We start from the raw sequence: 24,378 nt of genomic DNA, 5'->3' as shown, positions 1-24,378 counted from the left end.
CTAGACGTGGGGAACCGGAATCAGCGGGTATGACTGCCGCTGAACAGCGGCAGGGAAACGAGTAGAAGCCAGGACCACGGGGCGGGTGCTGGCCGGTTCTGTAAGGAAGGCCTCAAAAGTTATGATCACTCAAACTCAGGATGGGAATACCATTGTTATCGACGGAGAAGTAAACGGATGTAGGTGTGAGTTAACCCTTGATACTGGAGCTTCCCGGACAGTAATTAGATACCAACTTCTGAAGTCATTTTACAAAAGCCTTTCTGGTGGAAATGTACAGCTCCTTACAGCTACTGGTCAGCACATAACCGTTCGAGGGGAAGGTATCGCTACCTTCAAGATTGGGGGAAGATCATACAGACATAAGGTGGTTATTGCTGACATCGTCGATGACTGTATTATCGGTTTAGACTTCATGAAGCATTACAACTGTAAGATTGACTTGAAGAACGGCACGTTCAAGTGTAGAGATGTGGTAGTTTCTCTAAAAGGTAATACATTGAAGGGTGGGTATGACGTCTATAGATCCATCACTGAAAATAGTCAAAGTCAAAGTAAACAACGAGATATAGTTCAAGAAGTATTAAGGACTGTAAGGAAACCTTGTCAAAAGAAGAAATGTTAAAGCAAAGGAACTATTGAAGTCATTTTCAGACATGTTTGCTACACATGATGGAGATCTAGGCAGGACAGGTGTAGTTAAACATCGAATTGAGACTGGAACCGAAGCACCGATACGTTTGCGACCGCAACGAGTACCTGTCGCATATGAAAAGAATATAGACAAGATGATTGCGGAAATGTCAAATCATAATGTTATTTAATCATCTTCCAGCCCTTGGTGCTCTCCAGTAGTTTTAGCCAAGAAAAAGGATAACAGTTTAAGGTTCTGCGTCGACTACCGTCGTCTTAACGATATCACAAAGAAGGACAGTTATCTCTTACCTAGAATAGATGACACCTTGGATACCTTAAGTGGGGCAAAATGGTTTACAACTTTAGACTTGAAAAGTGGGTACTGGCAGGTGGAGATAGACCCAAGTCATAAAGAGAAAACAGCGTTCTCAACTGGAAAAGGACTATGGCAGTTTAAAGTTATGCCGTTTGGGCTTTGCAATGCGCCTGCTACCTTTGAAAGACTAATGGAGAAAGTACTGTCAGGACTGATAGGACAAGCCTGCTTAGTGTATTTGGATGATGTAGTCATCATTGGAAGAAATTTTGAAGATCATATACGGAATCTGCAACGGGTGCTCACCAGACTCCATAAAGCCAACCTGAAATTAAGTCCAAAGAAATGTTTATTTTTTAAAAGAGAAGTGAGCTACTTGGGTCACATTATATCGCAGCACGGAGTTCGAACAGATCCCGAGAAGATAGTTGCGGTGAAGGAATGGCCAGTACCTAAAGATAAAACTGAAGTCCGTGCTTTCTTAGGCTTATGTTCTTACTACCGAAGATTCGTGAAAAATTTCGCGGATATTGCAAAACCTCTTCACAGACTCACCGAAGAGAAGAGGAAATTCACATGGGATGGAGAGTGTGAAGTTGCATTTAATGAGCTCAAGAACCGACTATGTGAGACTCCGATACCAGGCTACCCGGACCATGATGGCGAATATGTGGTAGATACAGATGCCAGTGGAATTGGCATCGGAGGTGTACTATCACAGGTAAAAGGTGAGCGCGAGGAAGTAATAGCCTACTTCAGCAAGTCGTTATCGAAACCAGAACGAAACTACTGTATCACTCGGAGGGAACTACTGGTTGTTGTGAAGACGCTGCAGCATTTCAGTAAATACTTACTTGGTCGCAAGTTCCGTCTTAGAACAGATCATGCTGCATTAAAATAGCTACTTCAGTTCAAGAACCCAGAAGGACAAGTGACTCGATGGATCGAACAATTGCAAGAGTATGACTTTGCTACTGAACATCGCAAGGGTAGAGCGCACGGGAACGCAGATGCATTGTCTCGTAGGCCATGTGAGGAAGACTGTAAACATTGTACAAGACACGAAGGTAGAGAGGTTGCCCATGTGAGGATACTCAGAACGGATACCATTAGTCCAGATTGGTGTGGTAAATTAATTCAGGAAGAGCAACAACAAGACTCTGACTTGATGAAATCTTCAGCTATAAAGCCGCGATGGAATGATGTTGCATCTACTAGCACCACGACCAAGAGTTACTGGGCTCAATGGGATAGCTTAGTTCTCCATAATGGGGTGTTATGTCGTAAATGGGAAAACGCTCGTGGGGATGCATCTCATCTACAGTTAGTTGTGCCAAAATCCAAGATCAAGAAATGTAGAACTTGTACAGCTGTTGAGGATCCGCAGACTCAATCTCGATGGGAAAAGATAATGGCCTCTTATAAAGGATGTAATGATGCTCGGGACGAGCATGTCTAAGGAGGGGGTAATGTTACGAAGACGGGTCGACTGCAATGTTTCTAGATTTTTCCACTACTTAGAGAACTTTTCAGCAGGCTGTAATATGATTTCTGACCGTTTCAGGAGAGGGTTAATCACATATTAGAAAATTGTAATTTCCATAATGTTACCCTAGTTTTCAGGAAGCTGAAACCTTTTTTCAGTCAGTTTCAGAACATGTGTAGTCGATTGGTGCAGTTAGAAGGAATATTCTAGACCAAACTTTCTAGGTGTGAGACAAGGACGAAATGATACGAGAGAGAGAGAGAGAGAGAAGATCAGAACTTTCTCGAAACTAGACTGAGCACTCTAGAACGCCGTACGACAAGGACGGAGCAACGTGCGAAAGAGACAAAGAGTGCGGACGTTCTAGAATTGTGCAATCGCTACTCAGTAGCAAGCCCGCCTAGAAAGTTCTCGAATATTGTTTAGAATTATTCCCAGGGATATATAAGCGAGCCGAAACGCGACTAGTCGCCTTTAGTTTGGAATGCGATAACAAGAGAGAAACACCGAAGCAATAAAGTGCGAATAAAGTGAATACAAGTGATAAAGTACTGTGTGAAGAGTGCATAAGTGAAGTAATAAGTGATTGTTTTTGTGTGCTATAAGTGCATTTCTGCAATTAATTTGTGCCCATAAATTCCTCATTGATTTACCAAGAAATAAACCCTTGAAGAAATCTACGGCATTTTCTATCCGATCCCCTAGCTAACAACCCCTAACAATATAATTAAATTCAAAATACGTCGCTATTAGATTCACCGCAAATAACCATCAACCAACCAACCACCGTAAATTTAAAAATGAGAACGCCGAGTCCTTTGGCAAACGACTTCGTGAATTACTGGACACCCTGTTATCTGTAGGAAACCATGCCAATAAAGGTTATTACGAGGAAATGGTAATTGAACAGTATGTTAATAACCTAGATTTCCATGTTTCATTAGGCATTAGTAATAGCCGAAAACACGATAAAAGAATTTGGTCTCCAATTAGATAAAATCAATGAAAATCAGCGAAAGTTAGTTTTGTATTTGGAGAATACAACAAAGACGAATGATGTGCTAGCTAATCACGTTCGTAACTCAGACATTTATGTTCAAATAGATTTTAGTTTGCAAAGTATATTAGATAAGTTAATGATATTAGAAGATGCTATAACATTTTTGCAATTAGGTGTTATGCACCCTAGTATTATAAGTCCGCAGAATTTAATACATGAATTATTACAGCTTGGAAATATATACAATTTAGAACCAATTACAGATTTAAATATAGGAAATATAAGAGAACTACAAAGGTCAATAACAGTAAAAGCGTATAGTACTAAGCACTCATTAACATTTATTTTACAAATACTTATACAAATAAATATTGATAAAAGTATATATGACCTTATTCATTTATATTCTATCCCTGATACCGAGTACCTCACCATTATACCCAAATCCAAATTCCTTGCACTTGGAAGCGATGAGTACGCATACCTCGACAACAGCTGCAAGTCGATCACCGAGAGCGTTCATCTCTGCGAGTCTCTGCAAATGAAATCCTTCACAAAATCAGAAGATTGTATCGTCAACCTCATAAAACACAAGAATGCCAACTGCAGCCGTGTTAAGATGGTACTAGGTGACAGCAAGATCCAAAAAACGCGGGACAACACGTGGCTGGTCATACTTAAACGAGAAGAGATCGTAAGAGCACAATGTGGGACCAACACATCTTACCAACGTGCATCGTGAATCCATCTTATAACCGTAACAGAAGATTGTCGCGCAGAAGTTGCAAACATGATGCTGCAGTCACATGTCACGAAATTAGACTTAGATGAAATAATACCATTGCCCCAAAAACAAGTCTCACCTGTGGATGTCGTGCGGTATCAAGTAAAATTGCAAGATCTGGAATTAGATAACGTTCGGCAACTACTGGACAAGGCTGAAGATCTGGAGAAGCAGGGTGACATCAACGACTGGCCTAAGATGATGGCAACTCCAAGCTGGACAACTATCATCCTCTATCTGTTACTGATATGTGCAGTATCATGGAAAGTATATAAAAAGTTATCAAGCAGATGCATCAAGAACGCACGGAAGATCTCGCCTACCAGTGAGGACACTGGCGGAAGCTGTAAAATCAGCTTCTCTCTGAAGGACGGAGGAGTTACCAAGGCATAACCCTTGGTAATCGCTGACGTTGCACTCAGCGATTTCGCCGACTATAGTTTATTTGAAAGTTGATTATTGTATTCGTATTATTTAGATTTAGACCAGTCTTGTAGTAGATTTCAAATTGTAAAGACATATAAATAAATAAATTCTTTTTTTAATGTCTTTTCGGTCTGCCTGAACATAACTCACTGTCGACATTTTAATTAGCACCAAAATTAAGTTATTTTCTTAAAAGTTTAGTATTTTAAAAAAAAACATCGGTTTTGTTTGTGGTACTTCTTTTAGAGATGGGTATTCGTATTCTTAAGCGCTTGATTTATTTTTAGACAGAAAATAAAAATCAGTACAATAGAAAAAATTAGATTGTATAATAAAAGCTGAATACTAAATATACAATTCGGGTATAGTTAGCGATTTGTAATGTTATAGATCTGAGTGGTTTAAGGTAACGTTTTCCTCCATGATGAAACTTTCACTTTTCACTTTGCATTTTATATTATTTTATGAGTGTATGTTAGATGGATTGTATAATTATGATTTTTTTCACATTAAACACAATTTTACTGTTGCCAATAGAAATAAAAGAAAGATTCTCTCTAATATTAATTTACAGATGTAATTTTTAGAAGTTTCGCTTTGTATTTAAATATTATACTAAGTAGCTACTCCCGTGAACAGGCTTATCTACAAAACTGCTAAACGGTTTTTTTTGTTTTTACAAATAAATTTCTCATCCTTACGTTAAATAAATTATATTTTTATATCATATAAATAAATAAAAAATGAGTACATGTACACACGTAAGAAGTGAAACTTCTTTATGACCTTATTTTTCGAAAAATGATCTACTATATGCAACTTAACATAAATTGCTTAAATAAAGTTAAATTAGACAAAGTTTAACAAAAGGCTTTTATTATCATAGACATGAATACAAATAATACAATTATTTCATTTTACCTTATTACTGCTAAGATTATTACAGAATTTCATTAATTGTAATAGAATTATTACTATTATGCTTATCATTATTATATATTTTTGTTATTAATGGCTTATGGTAACTGAAATATATTGTTTACATTCCACAAAATTTAGTAACCAAGTAAAAACTACATCAATTGTAGTGCCGGATCTTGTCAAATAAATACCACAATCACACCCAAGTATTAGACAAAGAGATATAATTACTTACATTTTTTTAAAATTCACTAAAAATTACAAATATTTTATATAATGAGTACAATTCACATCACTACAATTATTAACAACTAAATCTGTATAATTGTGCAGTTTTAACTAAAGTGCACACCTGTGTCTTAACATTAACACAATGTGACAAGAAGAGAGAAAATAATAGTTTTGTTAAGATAGTGCAAATCTTATATACAAATATCAATTTACATTTAGAATTAATTTACACAATTTATGAAGTCATGAATTACACTTTTCTTCTAAATAAATACAAGTTATTTGAAATTTAGAAACTCCTTAAAAATTCAGGACAAGTTCACAAATCACCTCAGATTATATCTCCATAATAAGACAATAACTCAATGTCTCATATCATATTCTTCAGGTTTATCCATTTCCACATTGGGAAGTGGCTGGCATTGCTATTGTTCATCAACCTTGAATGTTGAATAGTGGCAGGTCCTATTAATAATAATCTCATTAATTGCCGATGTTGGAGGTGCTTGAGATGTTGGTAATGCTTCATTATTGTTTATAACAGGTACAGTATACAATAATTTTTCATTCCGCACTGGCTCAGCTTGAGAAATGGCTGTTGTGAAGACATTGGTAGGTTTCAGACTAAATTCACTTAGCATATTCATTTTAACGTCAAATATTACATCTTGTATTCTCGTTTTTGCAAGAAATAGGCTTCTTCCACATTTTAGTGAATGCAGTTCATTTGTGATTCACAAAATACTGAACTAAGTCGGAATCCCAATGTATTATCAGTTATTATATTATCCTTTAAAAAGTATAAATAATCATAGGCATACCAATTTGTAACGTATCTATCATTTGGATCTTGAGATTGGGCTAGAGCTTCTCGAGCTAATTCTTTGTTATATTGAGTCCTCAAATGCTGTATTTTCTTTGTTATGTCGCAAACCGATATTCTATATACATTTGCAATCGAACGAAGCTCTTGTTTGCGTTTTTTGTTTCTCGCGCCTAGTTTCGCAATTGCCTCGCCTAGGATTCCAAAGCGCTGCATTTACTTGAAGTAATCCGACTAATTTCAAGGTTTTCTCGCGAAACCATTCCATTTCAAAAATTTCACTAAACATCGGATTCAACCTGTGATCGATCAAGCAATGTGTAGTTGGTATTAAATAATTTTAGTTGATACGGCACAACACAGTTTGACAACTTGATTCTGCGTCCAGCGATTTCGGATCCAGTTTATTGATTAGTTGCAAGATTTGTTGTTTGTGAAGTCTCTGATTGTCATGTGTGTGTATACGATTTATTAAATAAATAATCTTTCAAACATTAGATTGAGTTTTTACAGAATTTCATTAATTGTAATAGAATTATTACTATCATTGTTATCGTTTGTTATTAATGGCTTCGAATCTCTTCAAATCAGCCGTGACAGGGACAAGAAAAAGATGGCGCGTAACGGAAAAATGTGACGGTAATTTTTTTCCAACGCCGATAAAGAAGTTTCACTTCAAAAAGTTACATTATTTCGAGATATTCCAATAACACAAGTCATAATTATTTCAAAACTGATAAATGAAGATTAATTTTAGCTTGGTGGCTAGTCTTCCTGTAATACGATACTAATACAGATATATAAAAAAAGGTTTTGACTGGGTGTCGGAGGATGTAAGGATATAAATAAATACTACTATTTAAATTTAACTTTAGTAAAAGTGCTTTATTTTACGCTATATCGAGCGGTTTGTTATTTTCGGTTGGCTATAAAGTATGTTATGACAGATGTGAAATAATTTAATGTAATTAGATGTTAAATGTAAATTGTTTCGTCAATAATAATATATATTGCTGGTAAATAGTTTGATTTATAAAAAACATCGCGATTAAACATTAAATTTATTTGATCGGCAAATATCTGGTGTGTTCGATTTCCTTAGTTTTTCCAGCAACCTTCTTGTATTTCTTTAGGTTGACTTCCACTCTCACCTTGACCTGTAACTTCTTCAATAGTTCGGAGATATCGTCATCATCATCGTCTTCCTCCTCCTCTGGAGTTTCATCTGGCTTTTCCGGTTCAGGTGTAGGCTTGGGGGTTGGTTCTGGAGTAGGCTCGGGGGTGGGTTCTGGAGTTGGCTCGGGGGTAGTTGTGGTTGGTGTTGGTGTGGTAGTTGGATCATCCAAAGAGTCAAAGTCGACATCAGTGACCTGTTGGAACCAGGATAGGAATGGACCAGGTCGAATGAAACCTAAAAGAAAAGAATTGAATGTAATTCACAACTTTCAACTGATTTTATATTCTAATAGTTTGCGTGATGACTAACCACCAGGTTCTCCAGAGTGGCATCCTCCGTCTGCTACTCTAGCTACGAAGGAGGTGACTCCCACCAAGGTTGGGACACCGTCTTTGTATTGTACTAAGGGACCACCACTGTCACCCTGAAATAAAATGCTTTTTAAAATCACTACGTAGGTAATTAGTTTTAGTTTCAAGGCCAGTTTATGCAGGATTCTGCACCTGGTTACGCATGAACTACCCAAGCCTGGCCTGAAACCAATGTTCCGGACTATATAAGAGCTCAAGACTGGTCCTCATCTAGCCCAGACCTTAAGCCTTTAGACTTTTAATTATGGTCAGTTATAGAAGACATTGCCTGCTCTAAACGACACCGCGACATTGAGTCTCTTAAAAAATCTTTGGAGCAAGTAGTGGCGAAACGGTGCGTAAATCCGTAATAGATTCGTGGCCAAACAGATTAAAGGCGTGTATAAAAGCCAAAGGTGGCCAATTCGAATAGAATACTGTTTTATTTTTTGCTGAGAATTTAATGAATTTGTAGGTATAAATTTTAATAATATTTAATTACTTCATTAAAAAAAACATTTTCATTTGTAACAGAGCTCATGGTTAGACTAGTTATATTTTGATAGTAGTTCTTTAAGTTGGATGGTACATAGATACATAAATGGAAAGTGAGTTTATCACATATCCTATTGGGTCATTCAAGCTTCAACCTAACACAGATTGATTAAAATGACAAACATTTGGGGAAAATGCAGGCGATATCAAATTACCTGGCAAACGGATTGCGAGGTGACATTGTGCCAACGCGCGCAAATAGTATTGGAGTTGACAAATCTGCTTGTGAAACGATGCAGGCAAAAAGCGTTGTCAACGCCGCGAAGATATGTCCATTGCAGGGTTGTTGCGGTTGCACCTATAATTTATATAATATTTGATTATGTATACCCTAGATCTTAAATGTTTTTTTTAATTCTCTCAAGGTATCTTACATATAATAGATGAGAGCATACTGCCCTCACAACATTTATCTTGACTAAATCTGAAAATACTGTGTGAAATATATTTTATGTATTCAATGGAATGTACGATTTTTAAATATCATTCGTCTTATACCTTGGGTCCAAGTCCTTCCCCATCCGCTAGCAATCAGTCTCTCTTCAGAATAGTCACTGAATGCCTCAGTGGACGGCTGAATCCTCACCCTTTGAACGTTTGCTTAAAATATTCAAAAGGGGTTACTTATAAAAAGTAAAGTCAATTAATTTTAGTTCTGTAAACAATATACTCTTACTGTCACTTATCATCTCCTTAAAGTACTATAGGTAGCTCTCAAAATACTTATACAGACCAGTCAAATACATGAGTAAATATTTGAATAAAAATCTGAAGTTTAATGTTGTATCGTGTTTAGACTCTAAACTTACAGCTGAATGTAATTGGAGAGGTCAGTTTTATAAGAGCGACGTCATTAGGCTGCACAGTTCCAGGATTGTCTGAATTGTAGGTGGGGTGGTTGTACCAGTCCCATGAGTCGGATATGTACTCTGCTGAATTCATCTCGATGAGACCCGCACGTACCGTAATTTGACGGTTGCTGAAAATTTTTAAAATATCATTCATAAGCAATGTAAAAATTTCAGAAGTATTTTAACATACTTAGCTGTACAATGAGCTGCTGTGATCACCCATGATTCATGAATAACTGAACCTCCACAGCCCAATATTCTGAAGGACTGGTCGATGGCTCTTAAATGCGCCTGATACGGGAACTGACCAAGGGCAGCGTCGTGGCCCGACACAATGCGGCCTTGGATTTGCTCTGTAATGCAGTAATTGAAACGTAAAAAATGTTGCTATTCCTTTATCTCTGTTTACTTACTTGTAACGAATACTTCAAATTATTTTTAGGAATATTAGAAAAAAGAAAATGGCTGAGTCTTTTGATTAATTATTACGAATAATAAATTCTTGCCAAATGATTTACGGAGATTAGCCTTTTAAGCTTGCCTTTGTCCCTCTCGATAACCTTCTTTATCTAATTGTGATTATTAGTATTAATAATTCAAATATAATGTAAAACAAAGGTGACCAAAATTTTGTAAATAAGGATGACGCTGTAACTCTAATTTTGCCAACCTTATTTGTATTAGTCTGTTTTCTATTTTACCGAACATTGTCCTTTAGAAATGGCGATACTCCCAGTTTCGTTGTGTTTAGCTACAATATTATTGGCTTCACTCCCATTTGCTTTTACATTCAATTATTAATTACACTAAATATTGTTTTTTTTAGAATCATTTATCGTTTACAAATCATCGATAACATGATAATTGAATTTAAAATAACTTACCATATTCTCTTACATTTTCTACAAAGTCTACGTTGGACCTAAGCGTCGTTGAAGCCTGAAAATATGAAAAATGAAAATAAGGCATAAAAATGTTTTTACATTATTATGTAAGTAAAGTTTTTTTGTTTTGTTTTATTCCGGCACATACCTTTTATCCTTACGTATCAAGGATAAAAGGTAAGATTACGAGTACGTACTCGTAAATATTAACTGGGATAAGGTCTAGCTTTCTGTTATTAAGGTAAGACCCAGATAGTTGCCAGGTGATATTTTTTCATAACGTCGCTTAGCTAACAATACCGCATAAGTCAGATTTGCTTAGTTTTCAGTGGAGACAAAAACTGTATTACTCTAACATTTTGTACACTACATCCTTGATAATAATTTCAATATATTATATTTAGTTAAGCATGATAACTATCAAATAAATAAAGGAAATATCATCTTATGAGGTCATTTTCAAGACTTGAGCAGTTTTACTCTAACAAAATGAAGACTTTCGCAGTGTTTTTACCCTAATAACATTTTTTAAAACCGTATTATAAAACTTCAATAAAATAAAAATTGCTAAATTTGATTTTTATCAAAAAAATCACATTTCTTTGCTGCTTTTTTTCTTATTCCAACAGGACAATATATTATAGCATAATATATTAAGGAACTCACCGACCGTACTGATTGACGAGATCAATTACCTACTGAGATCAATAAAATTATCTAAGTTTCAATGGAAACCAGAGGTAGTTTGCTTTGTAATTTAGATATTTTTTTCCATGACTCCCAATAATTCTAAATTCTCAACAACTTTAATAAAAATGGTACATTTAACACAAGCATATTATGTTTATGTGGTTTTGACAAATAAACTCAAAGTTAAAACAAAAACATGTTCTGTTTTTTGACTATAAAAACACTTCGAATACTGATTAACGTACTTCTTAAAAATAATACAAAATGTTTTTAAATCTAATAATGAAAAATATATAATTTTCATTAAATAAAAATAAGCGTAGGGATAATGTTTACGGTTATCTACTAATAGCGACACAAGCCACCATCTAAATGAGAGGAATTCTTATAATTGTCTAGCTGATACCTAAAGCCATAGAGTGGGCTGTATTGGCGAGGCGTTAAGTATTGTTTGACACACGGTAGAAGGGGGAACAGTAAGAAAGAAAGGATTTCTCATACCTCTCATATCTCATACCATATGTTGCGCTGCTGGATTAACAGAGATGATATGCTGCAGGTGTTCCTTTCTTCGTGGATCGACCCAATACGATGAGTATTTGGGTATTAGATACATACACAGCAACTGTTGCGCGGCGACTGCTCGCGTGTAATATACACGACGACTGTTGACGTGTTACCACGTCTAGCGCTAAACAACCACTCTTTTCCTGACAAATCTTCACCTTACCGCGCGAATAGTTGTATGTGAAGGGAAGTGATGGGAATAGTAAGGGTAGGAGGCCGTGTGTCTAACCAAATACATAATGTAGATACGAGTACTTCAGGTGGCGCAAATATTTTAGATATAAGAAAATTAGGACTGTCAGGCCTTGAGCATTGCATTTCGCAGCTTGCAAACTTCGAAGCTTTATTTTGTTTCGTCTATTTGTAATTGCATACATGAAAGGAACTCAAAAAATCTCGCTTTTCGGTCTTGTTAATTTATTTAAATTTTGTATACATCGAATAAAATTTGAAAGTAAAACTAAATAGTTTAGCAGATGCTAAATTACGTAGCCTACAATTTAGAGACATTTATAAATAAATGTCGTTAAATATACCTCTATAATTTAAAGCTTCATAAAACAAAACAAAAATTGTTCATATTTTTTTTTCATTTACATTACATACTATAATAATATTAGTATTAATACGTTTATCTACAGTATGGTTAGGACAAAACTTACCGCGATGTCCGCTAGAGCTATTAGAAGTACAAGTTTGGTCAACATGCTTTCACCCACTACTATAATCGCAATTTATTTTTAAGATTTAACTTAAATACTACCGTTATAACATTAATTAGCGAGATAAACATATTACTCAGAATCAATGATAACATATTTATATGATGACTAACGTTTTTGGCCCTGAATAGCAGGAAAATCTTTATTATAGACTCCTTTGTTGATCCTTATCATAAAATAGAATGATATTCAGTTTTTAGTTTTTTGCGTTTTTATATTTATTATTGTCTTGTAGATGGTTATTTATATTTATTTATGTTGTCGTATTTATTTAGTATTTTTCATAATCGCGGAGTGTACATATGGAAAACTTGACCCGTGACAATACAATCCGTGACTTTAGTACAATCCGTTGCTTAAAAAAATACAAAACAAAGATACACAGAGAAACTTAAAAAAAACACTACTTTCTTTTAACAACAACACATCAATATAACAACAGATAGCTACGCAACACCAGACAGACCAATTCAAACTTTACTTTCGAATAAAAAAAACATTTCCAGTTGTTAAACGAATACCTCCGGGTGCCAGGATCTCCATCGCCTCTTCATTGGAATCATACATTACACTTTGCATAACAGAAAACAATACAGACTCATTGGGAAAACTATTGACTGTTCCTTATAGTTTCTTGCATGTAGTCAAGTGATAATCTATCGCTAACTCAAAAACTCAAAAATAATTGTAATGATCCATTTTTAATTCTAGCTATTAAAACACGTTGATAAAGACCAAAATGTGTCAAAATTAAATAGAACAAAAATTTACGATGGCGATCTTTTTTTCTCAAATGATGTACTGGCCTCTGACACCCCGTTATACTTGCAGGCCTTAATACAAAACATCCCAGTGCTTTTTTTAGAACCTCCCACAGACATCCAGGCCTGCCTTCAAATGCAGGCTTGGATGGGCTGTGACCCCAACATCTAAAAACACCCTCAACATCATCGATTTAACATCTTTAAGTGTTGGGAAATAGGCGCTCGTCTTTTTGAAGCTCTTAAAAAACTTATTAATAAAAATAATGATTTGTGGGGAGATGAAGCAAGCTATATTGCCGCCATTTTATATAGAGCAAACTTGGTGGCTCTTACCAAAAAAGATGGTGGGGTTAGGACAATTGCCGTGGGAACCTCGAAAATTGCAGTAAAACATATAATTAGTAAATTGAACAAAATTTTTGAACCAACACAACCTAGCTTTGCGCACTAAAGGCGCCTGTGAAGCCGCTAAACACGCTTCGCGCATTCTTTTTTCTAGCAAAAAATTTGATGTGTTGTTGAAAGTTGAGGTAAAAATTGCATTTAATTCAATAAATTAAATATGTGCATACACAATTTAATATCAAATTTTAACGTTTGGTATCTTGACGATGGTACTCTAGGAGGTAACGCAGATCTTGTACTTTCAGATCTATGTAAGATTATATCAGATTTTAGTTCAATAGGTCTAACTTTAAATTTTGTTAAATGTGAAATATATCTATCTCCATTGTGACAATTTGGACACCGACGACACAATAAATAAAATTATTAACTTCGCCCCAAATATAAAAATAATAAATAAAAAATCGCTGTGCCTCCGGGGAGCACCGATTTTTGAAGAATACATTAACTCGACAATATCAAATTTAAAAATCTTTTTCACCGTCTTCTGGATATTTCGTGATTTTGGATAATATTTAAAACTTCTTTGCAATCTATTTTAAAATATGTTCCTTTTGAAATACCTTCTTGGAATCAAGCATTCCCTAATCGCTTTGGCGGATTAGGACTACGCAGAATAACAAGTGTAGCTCTTCCAGCGTTTCTCTCATTTGCTTATAAATCTAGCAGTCTGGTAGATAAAATCCTTAGATCTTGTTCTACAAACTACTACTATATGTACTCCCCATAAGTGCCCCTGTGGTTTGAAGTACACCATGGCCTCCATTGCCAAAAGAGTGCAGGTCGTTTTTCTCGCCACGCCGTGCTTAACTACATTATACGCCACTCTCTTACCTCCGTTAATGTTCCAGCCATTTTGGAGACAACAGGCATCGCAAGAGAGGGTGGCAAGCGGGCGGATGGGATGTCGTTGATACGTTGGAAGGTGGGACGGGCTTTGATATGGGATGCTGCTTGTATAGACACATTTGCCTCGTCTCACCTCCCCGAAAGCTGGGACGGCTGCAGAGCAGGCGGAAACTAATAAACGACTCAAATGACTCAACGAGTCTTTCCTTCAACTCCAATTGTGTTCCCTTTGGAGAAACTCTTGGGCCGTGGGGTTCAAGTGCACAGGTTTAGGTTGGCCTTACAATTGTACCAAACTTTGTACCAAAAATTGTACCAAACTCTATGTATATTTGATTGTTATGATTACTAATAAAATTTAAGCAAATAAAAAAACAATGTTTACACTTTTATTCAATCCTACGATCCTAATGGAACATAATCTTATAAACTAGACGTTCATAGGAACGTAGCAATCTTAAAATCATATCTCGAATTATTTAAAACCAACAAATAATTATTCGACGAAAAAAGTATCTTCTATCAATTGCTTAATAAAACATACTTGTCTACTTGATTGTAATTGTTATTGACAATTGATATAATAAATTCACAAGGGTCCCGAAGAAATCTATACTATATTTTAAATATTTGCACAAGTATTATGCACCTGAATAATTTGTTTGTTTTAACGCGCTAATGTCAGGACTATTTGTTCGACATAATAAAATCCGTCTGCGTGTTGGATAGGTCATTAAATAAGGCTATTCTAAGGCCATATAAAACCACCATACAATTGTAGGAGTAAAACACTGTCATTAAGTCGGCTATTTAATTTATTATATATGTAGTATATGTCTTCCAGCAATCCTGCCCTTCAGGCCATTGACCATCCCGCGACGGCGCAAGTTGAGATTCGAGTCTCACAGGAGACGCCCTTGCGCTAGCCGTGGGATAAAACGCCAATTTAGGCCGAGCTACGCTCGCCAAAACAGCCCGAGCTGAGCTGTAAAGGCTGTTAATGTCAACAGCGAGATTCCATTCTAAAAAAAAAAATCTTCCAACAAAATGCACGTTGCGCCTGGCGAAGTCAGTCCTTACTATCTGACTAACGACAACATCCATTTCCTTCAAGATACACTACTACGATCATGAGGGAGCGCTCTGTGTGCTTTTAAAATGTTATTTAGGACATACAGCTTACTGAAGGAAAGAAATTGGCTGAGATGGTAAAGCTCTTGCGATCTCGGAATGCTCTTGGAATCTGTATGGCTTAAATTCCTTTAAAAGAGCCATTCTTAGTCTCTTTCATTGTTTGGAATAATTGGCATTTGGTAAGAAGTCTGGCACTGGTCCAGTCACCATCATCTTCCTATGAGCGCTATGTATGGTTCGACGCGTATGTTTCGCTGGCACCTAGCGTTTTATTTTTTCGATTTGACGCAAGTGCTTCAATGTTGTTTTGTCAGCCGCAAGTGGAGTTGGAACTGCTTTCACTATCACCTTCAATTTGTCGTTGTCGACAATGTTTACCGGCCAATCGCGGCTCGTTCCTCAACTAAAAATTTCAAGATTTGAAACGATCGAACTAATATTGGATCGTGTTTATGGAAGTAGTGTTAGGCCCGTACACGTCGGTAATGTTTCATGTTGTATACGCAGCGGTACTTTCACGAAGGAAATCTTCAAAAATCGTTTGAATTTTGGGTTTATCCAACCAAAATCACCGTAATTTCCTTATAAGAAGCGATGAAAACGTTAAAAACGGCGCGCTAAGTCTCGTCTCTGACAAACATTCAAGAACTTAGTATTGTCTTTTGTTAAAATAGCTTTTACACATTAAGAAAAACACATTTTGAACGGATTAAAGCTATGTATTATTATACTGTGATACTTTTGACATTTTACACCTTTTGTCTTTAGTCACCGTGACCACGCACGCTGAAAAGCACGCGAAACGTCGGAAAAAAATTAAAATTTAGAACTATGTAAATAATTATAAGTGTTTTTCTTAATTCAAGAACTTATATACTTAAAAGTAAAGAGGACTGAATTTTAGTTTAGAGATAACAGACTTTAAAAAAAAACGGTTGTTGTGCAATGTTTGATTCACAACGCTTATAGTTTTAGTAGGCGCAATTTTTCTCTTACATAATAAAATTTTGTGACTTCACTTTATTAAGCACCACCATTTATAATTCTTCAAGAATATTTTTCTATCCATCTTTTCCTCTCTTTGCTTGATGCTTAAAATCAACGTGTTTGTCACAACATCATTGTATAAAAAGATATATTTATGTAGATTGTAGATATGTTATACACATTTCTATTTTTAAAATTAGCATGTATATAAATTTGAAGACATTATTAAAATAAAACAAATAATTTTCAATGCAAATTTGTTTCCTTGTACGATAAATAAATAATAATTTTATCAGTCGATATGGGCAGTATATTAACGTATTTTGTATGTGAAATTATTTGAAATAGTGTTTAAATTGTTGTTTTCAGCTTTAGACCAGCATAACTCGAGATCCCAACCCTCGTGTTCTGCAGAAGGAAAGTCTATTGAGGGAACTGGTCTTTGTCATTGCTGAAATTGCTATCCAGGTTGAGGCCAGTGACTTGACGGAACCAGGAATGGAAGGGTCCTGGTCGAATGAAACCTGAAAGTTTTAATAACATTGAAGTATATAGGATTATCAATTAGGCCGTCCCTCTATACATATGTCTATTGATGACTTAAAAACAAAAAAACATCATAAGTGATATTTGAAAACATAATAAAATATATAAATATAGGCGGTAAAACATGCTCACTATAGAGGAAAAAAGCCTATACAATTGATTTTCAGATATAAATGCTATGCCCTATTATAAAACTTGGATTTACTAAGTGTGTTGCACCACCAATGCAAATGTTATGTCCATAAAAATAATGGTCACCATGGCAACAAAACCCATACCAACTTTAGTCCAGGTTTAAGTTAGTGCGATTTCACATGAAACTGACCTCCAGGATGTCCAGAGTGGCAACCTCCAGATGCAACTCCAGCTACGAAGGAGGTGACTCCCACCAAGGTTGGGACACCGTCTTTGTATTGTACTAAAGGACCACCGCTGTCACCCTGAAATAAAATGCTTTTTAAAAACACTACGTAGGTGAGGAGTTAAAATATTAGCGTGAACATGATATAAGCACGAGATTCATTGCATTTGCATTACAGCCCTCGCATGAGATAAAAGTATTTAGCAACAGGCCCCAAAAATAATGAAATATTTGCAAAATACAATCACACACCTGACATACAGATTGTGAGGTAATGTTGTACCAGCGTGCGCAGATCGCGTTACCATTGATAAGACGAGAACCAAACAACTGGGAACATTGGAAATCATCGATACCGCGAAGATAGGTCCACTGTAACTGATCGGCAGCTGGTCCTTATAACATTTATTAACAACAGTTAATGCCAACATACAATTTTAATAAGTATATAGCGCGTATAGATGTAGAAACGAGGATGTAAGGGTTTATACACAGCTATATAAAAATAAATATAGAATGTTATAAAGAAACTAAAACTATAAAACTACCTTTAGGCCCAGCTTTAGATTTCTGTATCTGTTACGTGATCATTATTTTTTTCTTAATATACAAGTGGCTAGCTTTGTGTAGCAGTTACACGTAGATTTTTCGGGTGTTAGACATGACGGTTTCCTCACGATGTTTTCCTTCACCGTAGACGCGATTGTTAAGTGATATTTTTTTTTATAATAGGCAAGTAGGCCTGATATATGCTGTCAACTTTTCGGGCCTAAACGTTGGTCTGACGATTTCCTTACGATTAAGAAGATGAAATGGTAGGAGGAGGAATCTGCTAAAAAAATAATTAGAAGATATACCATTTGTCCAGATCCTTCCCCATCCGCTAGCAATCAGTCTCTCGTTATCGTAATTCGTGTAGGAATCCCATGATGATTGGAGTTTTATACTTTGCAGGTTTACTGGAATATAAGGCTCATTTGAAATGGTAATACAATTCATAATAACTAAATCAAATCAAATATAAAACAGGAATTGAATTGAATTAATTTATTATTAACATCATATAATCTATGTATAATGTTGTTGCGGTAATATTTGCAAAAACGTATTACGAAAATGGTCATTAAACTATATAATGTAGAAACTTGAAGAGATAACCACAAAGGGTTCTTGTGATTTATGTATAGAAAAATTATTAGATCATCAATAATTTAAGTTCCTGTATCAGATTCGTGACCATTTGTTTTCTCTTAATATACAAGTGGCCAGCTTTGTGTGCCAGTTACACGTAGACTTTTGGGTATTAGGCATGACGGTTTCCTCGCGATGTTTTTCTTCACTGTAGATGTTCTATCGTATGTGAGTTGCTCGCTCAACAAGGCCAACGCTGTTCGATTTACGTAAAGTTAAACCAAAAAAATCCACGTACCAGAAAAAGTAATGGGCATAGACAGTCTAATAAGAGAAACGTCATTGGGCTGCACTGCTCCTGGCTGGCTGCTGATGTAGGTGGGGTGGTTGTACCACTCCCACGAATCCCAAACATACTCCGCTGATACGACACGTGTTAGACCTGCGCGGACGGTCACTTGAAGGTAACTGTAGAAAATTTTTGTGAAACTTATCTTCTGCTACATAATTTTAATAAGGTGATTTGAGCGTTAGTAGCTGCAGTAAAAAACTTTTACAAGCAACTTTTAAAAGGCTGGCAATGCACTCGCGAGCCGTCTGGCATTAGGAGTGTCCATGGGCGTTATCACTGAACAACAGATGAGCCACCTGAAAAAAAAAACAAAAAGAACAACACTCCTTTCCCCCCATTTTTTTGAGCTTCACTTGATTAATGGACAGCACCTATTAAAGAATATGCAATAGAAATTACTACATTTCCAGTCAAAGTAATAGTTTAGAATTCATATTATTTTATGAATCTAACTTAGCTGTGCAGTGCGCGGCTGTCAGGATCCATGATTGGTGTATAACTGACCCTCCGCAGCCTAGGAGCTGTCCCATATTATTACGTGCCCTGAGAGAGACCTGGTATGGGAACTGACCAGGTGAAGCGTCCCATCCTGATACTATACGGCCCGGATTTAACTCTATAAATGCAAAAACAGATTTATTTTAAGGACAAAATAGAAGGTATATTAAACTTTTAATAAATATTGTTTTAACTGATACGACAACGTGCATTGACGTCATAAATCACGTCCAAACTATCTCTGATCAAAATGAGATATTATTTCAATAATAATTAATATCTTATATTTGATAAAAAAATTATGACATGAATGTATATATACAGTTGTTTATCTGTATTTAGGTTTAAGTTGATATGTGATTAATTAGGCGTACATATATTATTAATTGTATATATATCTATGCCTAATCAATAGATATTTATTCGTGACCTCGCTTCAGATATACAAATTTCAAAATAAACTTTTTTATAGAAAAATACAACTGCTTATAACAACAACGCGTAGTTCTACGAGCTTCAGGATTAAGGCGACAGTATACATTTAAGCCCCACACAAAGTTTTTTGCCCTTGGCATTATGAAGACGCAAAATTTTACACTCCTAAAATTTTTTAATTACTTTGGCAAAGTAACTTACCAAATTCTTTGACGTTTTCAACGAAATCTACACTAAGGCGTTGTACTGAAGCCTGAAACAACAGGTTGTTCAATAGATATATAAAGAGTCTACAAAATATATATGGCAAGATACTAAGAGGTACATACAGACGGAAGGACGAGTATTCTTCGCCAATTATTAAAAAAATTACCCTTCCCGTTTTTAAAACTCAGAATTTTTTAACAAATCAGAATGGCATATGAAATTAATATGCCATTCTGATTCCTCCTGAACCTAATTCAACAGTTTTAGTAGACCTACTGCCAATATAATGTAGAAGTAAAGATAATGTAGAATATATAGATTATAATATAGACATACATATATTAGTATATATATTATAATTTAACTTTTTACTTTACCTTTACTTTTATTTAACTTTAAAAATATCTCGCTATTCCCTGCTAAATACATAATTCTATGTATAAATATAAGACATTACATATATATATATATATATTTATTGCATATATATTACATATTTCATGATTCATATTATGTATAACTTACAGCATGGCTCACAAGCACTATAAAAAGTACCAGTTTGCACCACATTTTGTCACTAAATAAAATCTAGACTTTTTGATTAAATTACTTAATTATAGATTATGAGAAGATAATTTCAATTAATTTAATAATTTTGATAAAATAATAGATAACACATGTGTAGTTCCAATGTTTTGTTAGTAATTTTAATCAATTTAAAATGCAAGATGAAGAATGTAATATACTCAAAAAATAAATTGTTATGTCGCCTTGCCAAACTAATAAAAAAAACTATAATATAATTAAATTGCTGAGGTGTTGTATATTTTTTATAATATATAAAAGTATATTTTGAAAATGAGTTATCTATTTAGTGTGCTTAAAGAATACTACGTATAAACTTACGTATAAAAATATTATACGTACGCCAGAAATTAAATTTGAAACTTTAGATGATAATATGTAAATTCATAATTCGAACACGTCGTATGCTAATATTAACTTATAAAACGGGGCACACGGGCAGGACGATTAAATGATTGATGTTAAGTGATAACGTCGCCTCAATGCCAGAGGGCTTGCGAGTGCCTTGCCGGGTTTTTATGAATTGATACGGTCATTTATTGAAGGACACTAAATCGAAATGGTTCAGTTGTAGCAGGTTCCACATAGTTGGTGCCACGGCGAAAAACTGAATTTCCCAGATCATGTAGTAGACATTTGCAAGAAAGCATACGCATGGATGGGATTTGAGCTTCGAAGGGTTTATATATGTACTTTTTAATATTTTATTTAATGTTTCTCGACCTTATCGTATTGGTATAGTCTGTAAGGATAGTGTATGTATTTCTGTAATAAATAAATAAATTAGCTTAATACAGGGACCATACTGTGAGAAATGATACATTGTAAGATTTATTAAAATATTATTTATTACAAAACAAATGGGTAGGTAATAAATAACCTAATAACTATATCTTCTTATGTGGTGACTTTTGTATGCGTTGCAAGTTTTTCTTTTTTAATTTTATTTACCTTTCCTCACAATATTAAGCTGCCACGGAAAAGCGTCTTCACCACTTTCTTACTGAAAATGAATACTGTGTGGAATTTCTGCGAATTGGATCAAATCTTCAAAATCTACATCTGACTCGTTATTTATTTGACCATTGTCAGCTAAATCAATTCTGAATTTGCAACCGTGTCATGGTGTCGCGTGTTGGTAATGTGCATGATGCACATCGGGTGTCGACCCGTTGCGTCGCGTGGCATTTTAATAATGTGTTTCCTCCTTACGTTGCAACGGGGATAGGCCACATAGCCTTGTGAGGTCGGGACCTCACAAGACTATGTGGCCTATCCCCTGAGTTTTAAAAACGGGAAGGGTAATTTTTTTAATAATTGGCGAAGAATACTCGTCCTTCCGTCTGTATGTACCTCTTAGTATCTTGCCATATATATTTTGTAGACTCTTTATATATCTATTGAACAACCTGTCGTTTCAGGCTTCGGTACAACGCCTTAGTGTAGATTTCGTTGAAAACGTCAAAGAATTTGGTAAGTTACTTTGCGAAAGTAATTAAAAAATTTTAGGAGTGTAAAATTTTGCGTTTTCATAATGCCAAGGGCAAAAAACTTTGTGTGGGGCTTAAATGTATACTGTCGCCTTAATTCTGAAGCTCGTAGAACTACGCGTTGTTGTTATAAGCAGTTGTATTTTTCTATAAAAAACTTTATTTTGAAATTTGTATATCTGAAGCGGGTTTGAGGTTTGAATATTCTCCGTGTTACACAATTTCTCGGGGAACCCATAGGCTGGAAGCTTCGAGAGAACCGCTTTATGTCTTACCCGAAGGCTTTCACTATATCCATACTAACCGCTAGCACCTCCCATAATCCCAGACTCAATTACTTCAGCCTATCTATGTGTAAGGTATTTAAGAAAGTCACCACCGACCACGACGACGACCCTCTAGATACCTCAGGAGCTGGCTGCTTATAATTGTTTCTATTATTTTGGAGATCTAGGCGGTTATAGCTGTTAGGCGATAGGACGGAAGCGGTCATCTCAAGATATAATAAAGTGATATACACAGGTTAATCAAGTTTATATTTTAATTAAATAAAGTTTATATTTTAATTAAATAACGTTATTATCTCAATTTAATAAAGTTTATATTTCAATTTAATAAAGTTTATATCACAGGTTAATAAAGTTTATATCTCAAGATAATAAAGTTTATATCTCAAGATAATAAGGTTTATATTTCAGTTTAATAAAGTTTAAGTTTCAATTTAATAAAGTTTATATCTCAATCTCTGACCACAGAAAAGTTTGTACACGGAAGGGTAAACCAATAAAACCAAGCGTTATAACACGTGACATTAATATGTTAGCTCATAACGAACCTTGTTTTTGTAAATGGACGCCAATAACAATCGATATAAATATATTTACGTATATTTCAATAAAACACTTACCGTACTATCGACGTCACAGAAAAATCGCAACCATCTTTGACATTAAAGTATAATAATTACTAATAAGCGAGATTTCTATTTTTATTGACGGAGCTCTTGCATACAGCGCATGGACTAAGCTATACTTGAACTGACAGGTTGAAATAAAGCTAGTTAAAATAAATATTCAAAGGTTGCATTCCAATTATCGACTGTTTAGCATCAAATTTATTTCGACCACGGAAGGAGTGGCGGTACCGAAACAACTTGTTTATGTGTCATAATTCGAAGGAATTTAGTTTAAATATTATGTAACAGTGGATAACAATATTTTGATTTTATGAATGACAAATACAATAGGCGATGTCTTACAAATTGTAAATTATTATAATTGAATTTTGTTCATGATGTTCGAAACCTAGGCTGGAAACGGTCCACGAAACGTTACCAAAAGGATGTTTTTATTTTAATATTTTTAAAAGTAATAATACGAATCTAAGTATTGCCATGCATGTCAGTCATATGTACTAATAGTGAATAATTAAAGGTAATAACATGACTGGTTTTCATTGTTTTAGTTAATTTTGAGACATCGCACACATTTTTGAAATCTTCTGTTTATAAAACCAAACAAAACTAAAATCTAAATATATACATGTATTAACAAAGGGTAAAAGCTAATCCTAGGGCTAATTAGTCACTATTAATATATATAAGTAGCTTATTACGAGGCAGATATATGCTCAAAAACAAGGTTTTTAAGTTTAAAGACTGAGCAAGTCTAATATCAAGATGTAAGGAGTTCCAAAGCAGGATACTTTGCACAATAAAGGAGGAGTGATCGAATTCAGTTTTATGACTAGGGGTTTCAAGAATTAGATTGTCAAGGGAACGCAAATCAAAACTACCGCTAAAAAGGAACGAAGAAAGAAGAAATTTTGCTTTAAGTTACTAGGTGATGTAAGTTTAAAAAAAACCTTATAGAGAAGTTGTAAAATTCGCATCTTGCGCCGCAAACGAATGGGTAACCAGTTAAACTTTCTTTGAAACTCCGACATATCAACAAAATTTACGAAGTCCAAAAATTAAGCTGATGCATACATTTTGTAAACGCTTCAACTTATCAAGCTGCAGTTAAGTTAACCAGTTTATTCTCTTAATATACGATGCACTACCAATGATAATGGATTGACTCTAATGAGGGTTTATTTGACCAAATCAAAGTTTGCCGTCTGTATAGCAGAGGGCAATTCATTTAAAGTTGACTGATTGTAAATTTAAAGGTCATCAGCATACAGATGAGAATTGGAAGAAAATTTAATTAATATT

At 34.9% G+C, this 24,378-nt stretch overlaps 1 protein-coding gene across 2 annotated transcripts; it reads right to left on the bottom strand.

Moving 5' to 3' along the window:
• Positions 1-7,470: 7,470 nt before the first annotated feature.
• Positions 7,471-20,698, bottom strand: LOC123713112 (collagenase-like). 2 transcript variants are annotated; one of them, XM_045666619.1, is made up of 8 exons: positions 12,360-12,448; positions 10,441-10,495; positions 9,747-9,909; positions 9,515-9,684; positions 9,204-9,305; positions 8,861-9,003; positions 8,110-8,224; positions 7,471-8,034 (listed from the first exon to the last, which is right to left on the bottom strand). In XM_045666619.1, the coding sequence occupies exons 1-8, from the start codon at positions 12,402-12,404 to the stop codon at positions 7,685-7,687; spliced, it is 1,143 nt and encodes a 380-aa protein (XP_045522575.1). In that variant the 5' UTR covers positions 12,405-12,448; the 3' UTR covers positions 7,471-7,684. The 2 variants fall into 2 exon arrangements, with proteins under 2 accessions (XP_045522575.1, XP_045522576.1); XM_045666620.1 differs by lacking the exons at positions 8,110-8,224; positions 8,861-9,003; positions 9,204-9,305; ... (2 more) ...; positions 10,441-10,495; positions 12,360-12,448 and adding exons at positions 17,430-17,544; positions 17,718-17,860; positions 18,323-18,424; ... (2 more) ...; positions 20,083-20,134; positions 20,614-20,698 and having other exon boundaries at positions 7,484-8,034.
• Positions 20,699-24,378: the final 3,680 nt, after the last annotated feature.

Source organism: Pieris brassicae, chromosome 8 (assembly GCF_905147105.1).
Source record: "Pieris brassicae chromosome 8, ilPieBrab1.1, whole genome shotgun sequence".
Classification (NCBI taxonomy): domain Eukaryota; kingdom Metazoa; phylum Arthropoda; class Insecta; order Lepidoptera; family Pieridae; genus Pieris; species Pieris brassicae.
The sequence above is the reverse complement of the archived record's forward strand: the minus strand, read 5'-3'. Positions and strand labels throughout refer to the sequence as shown.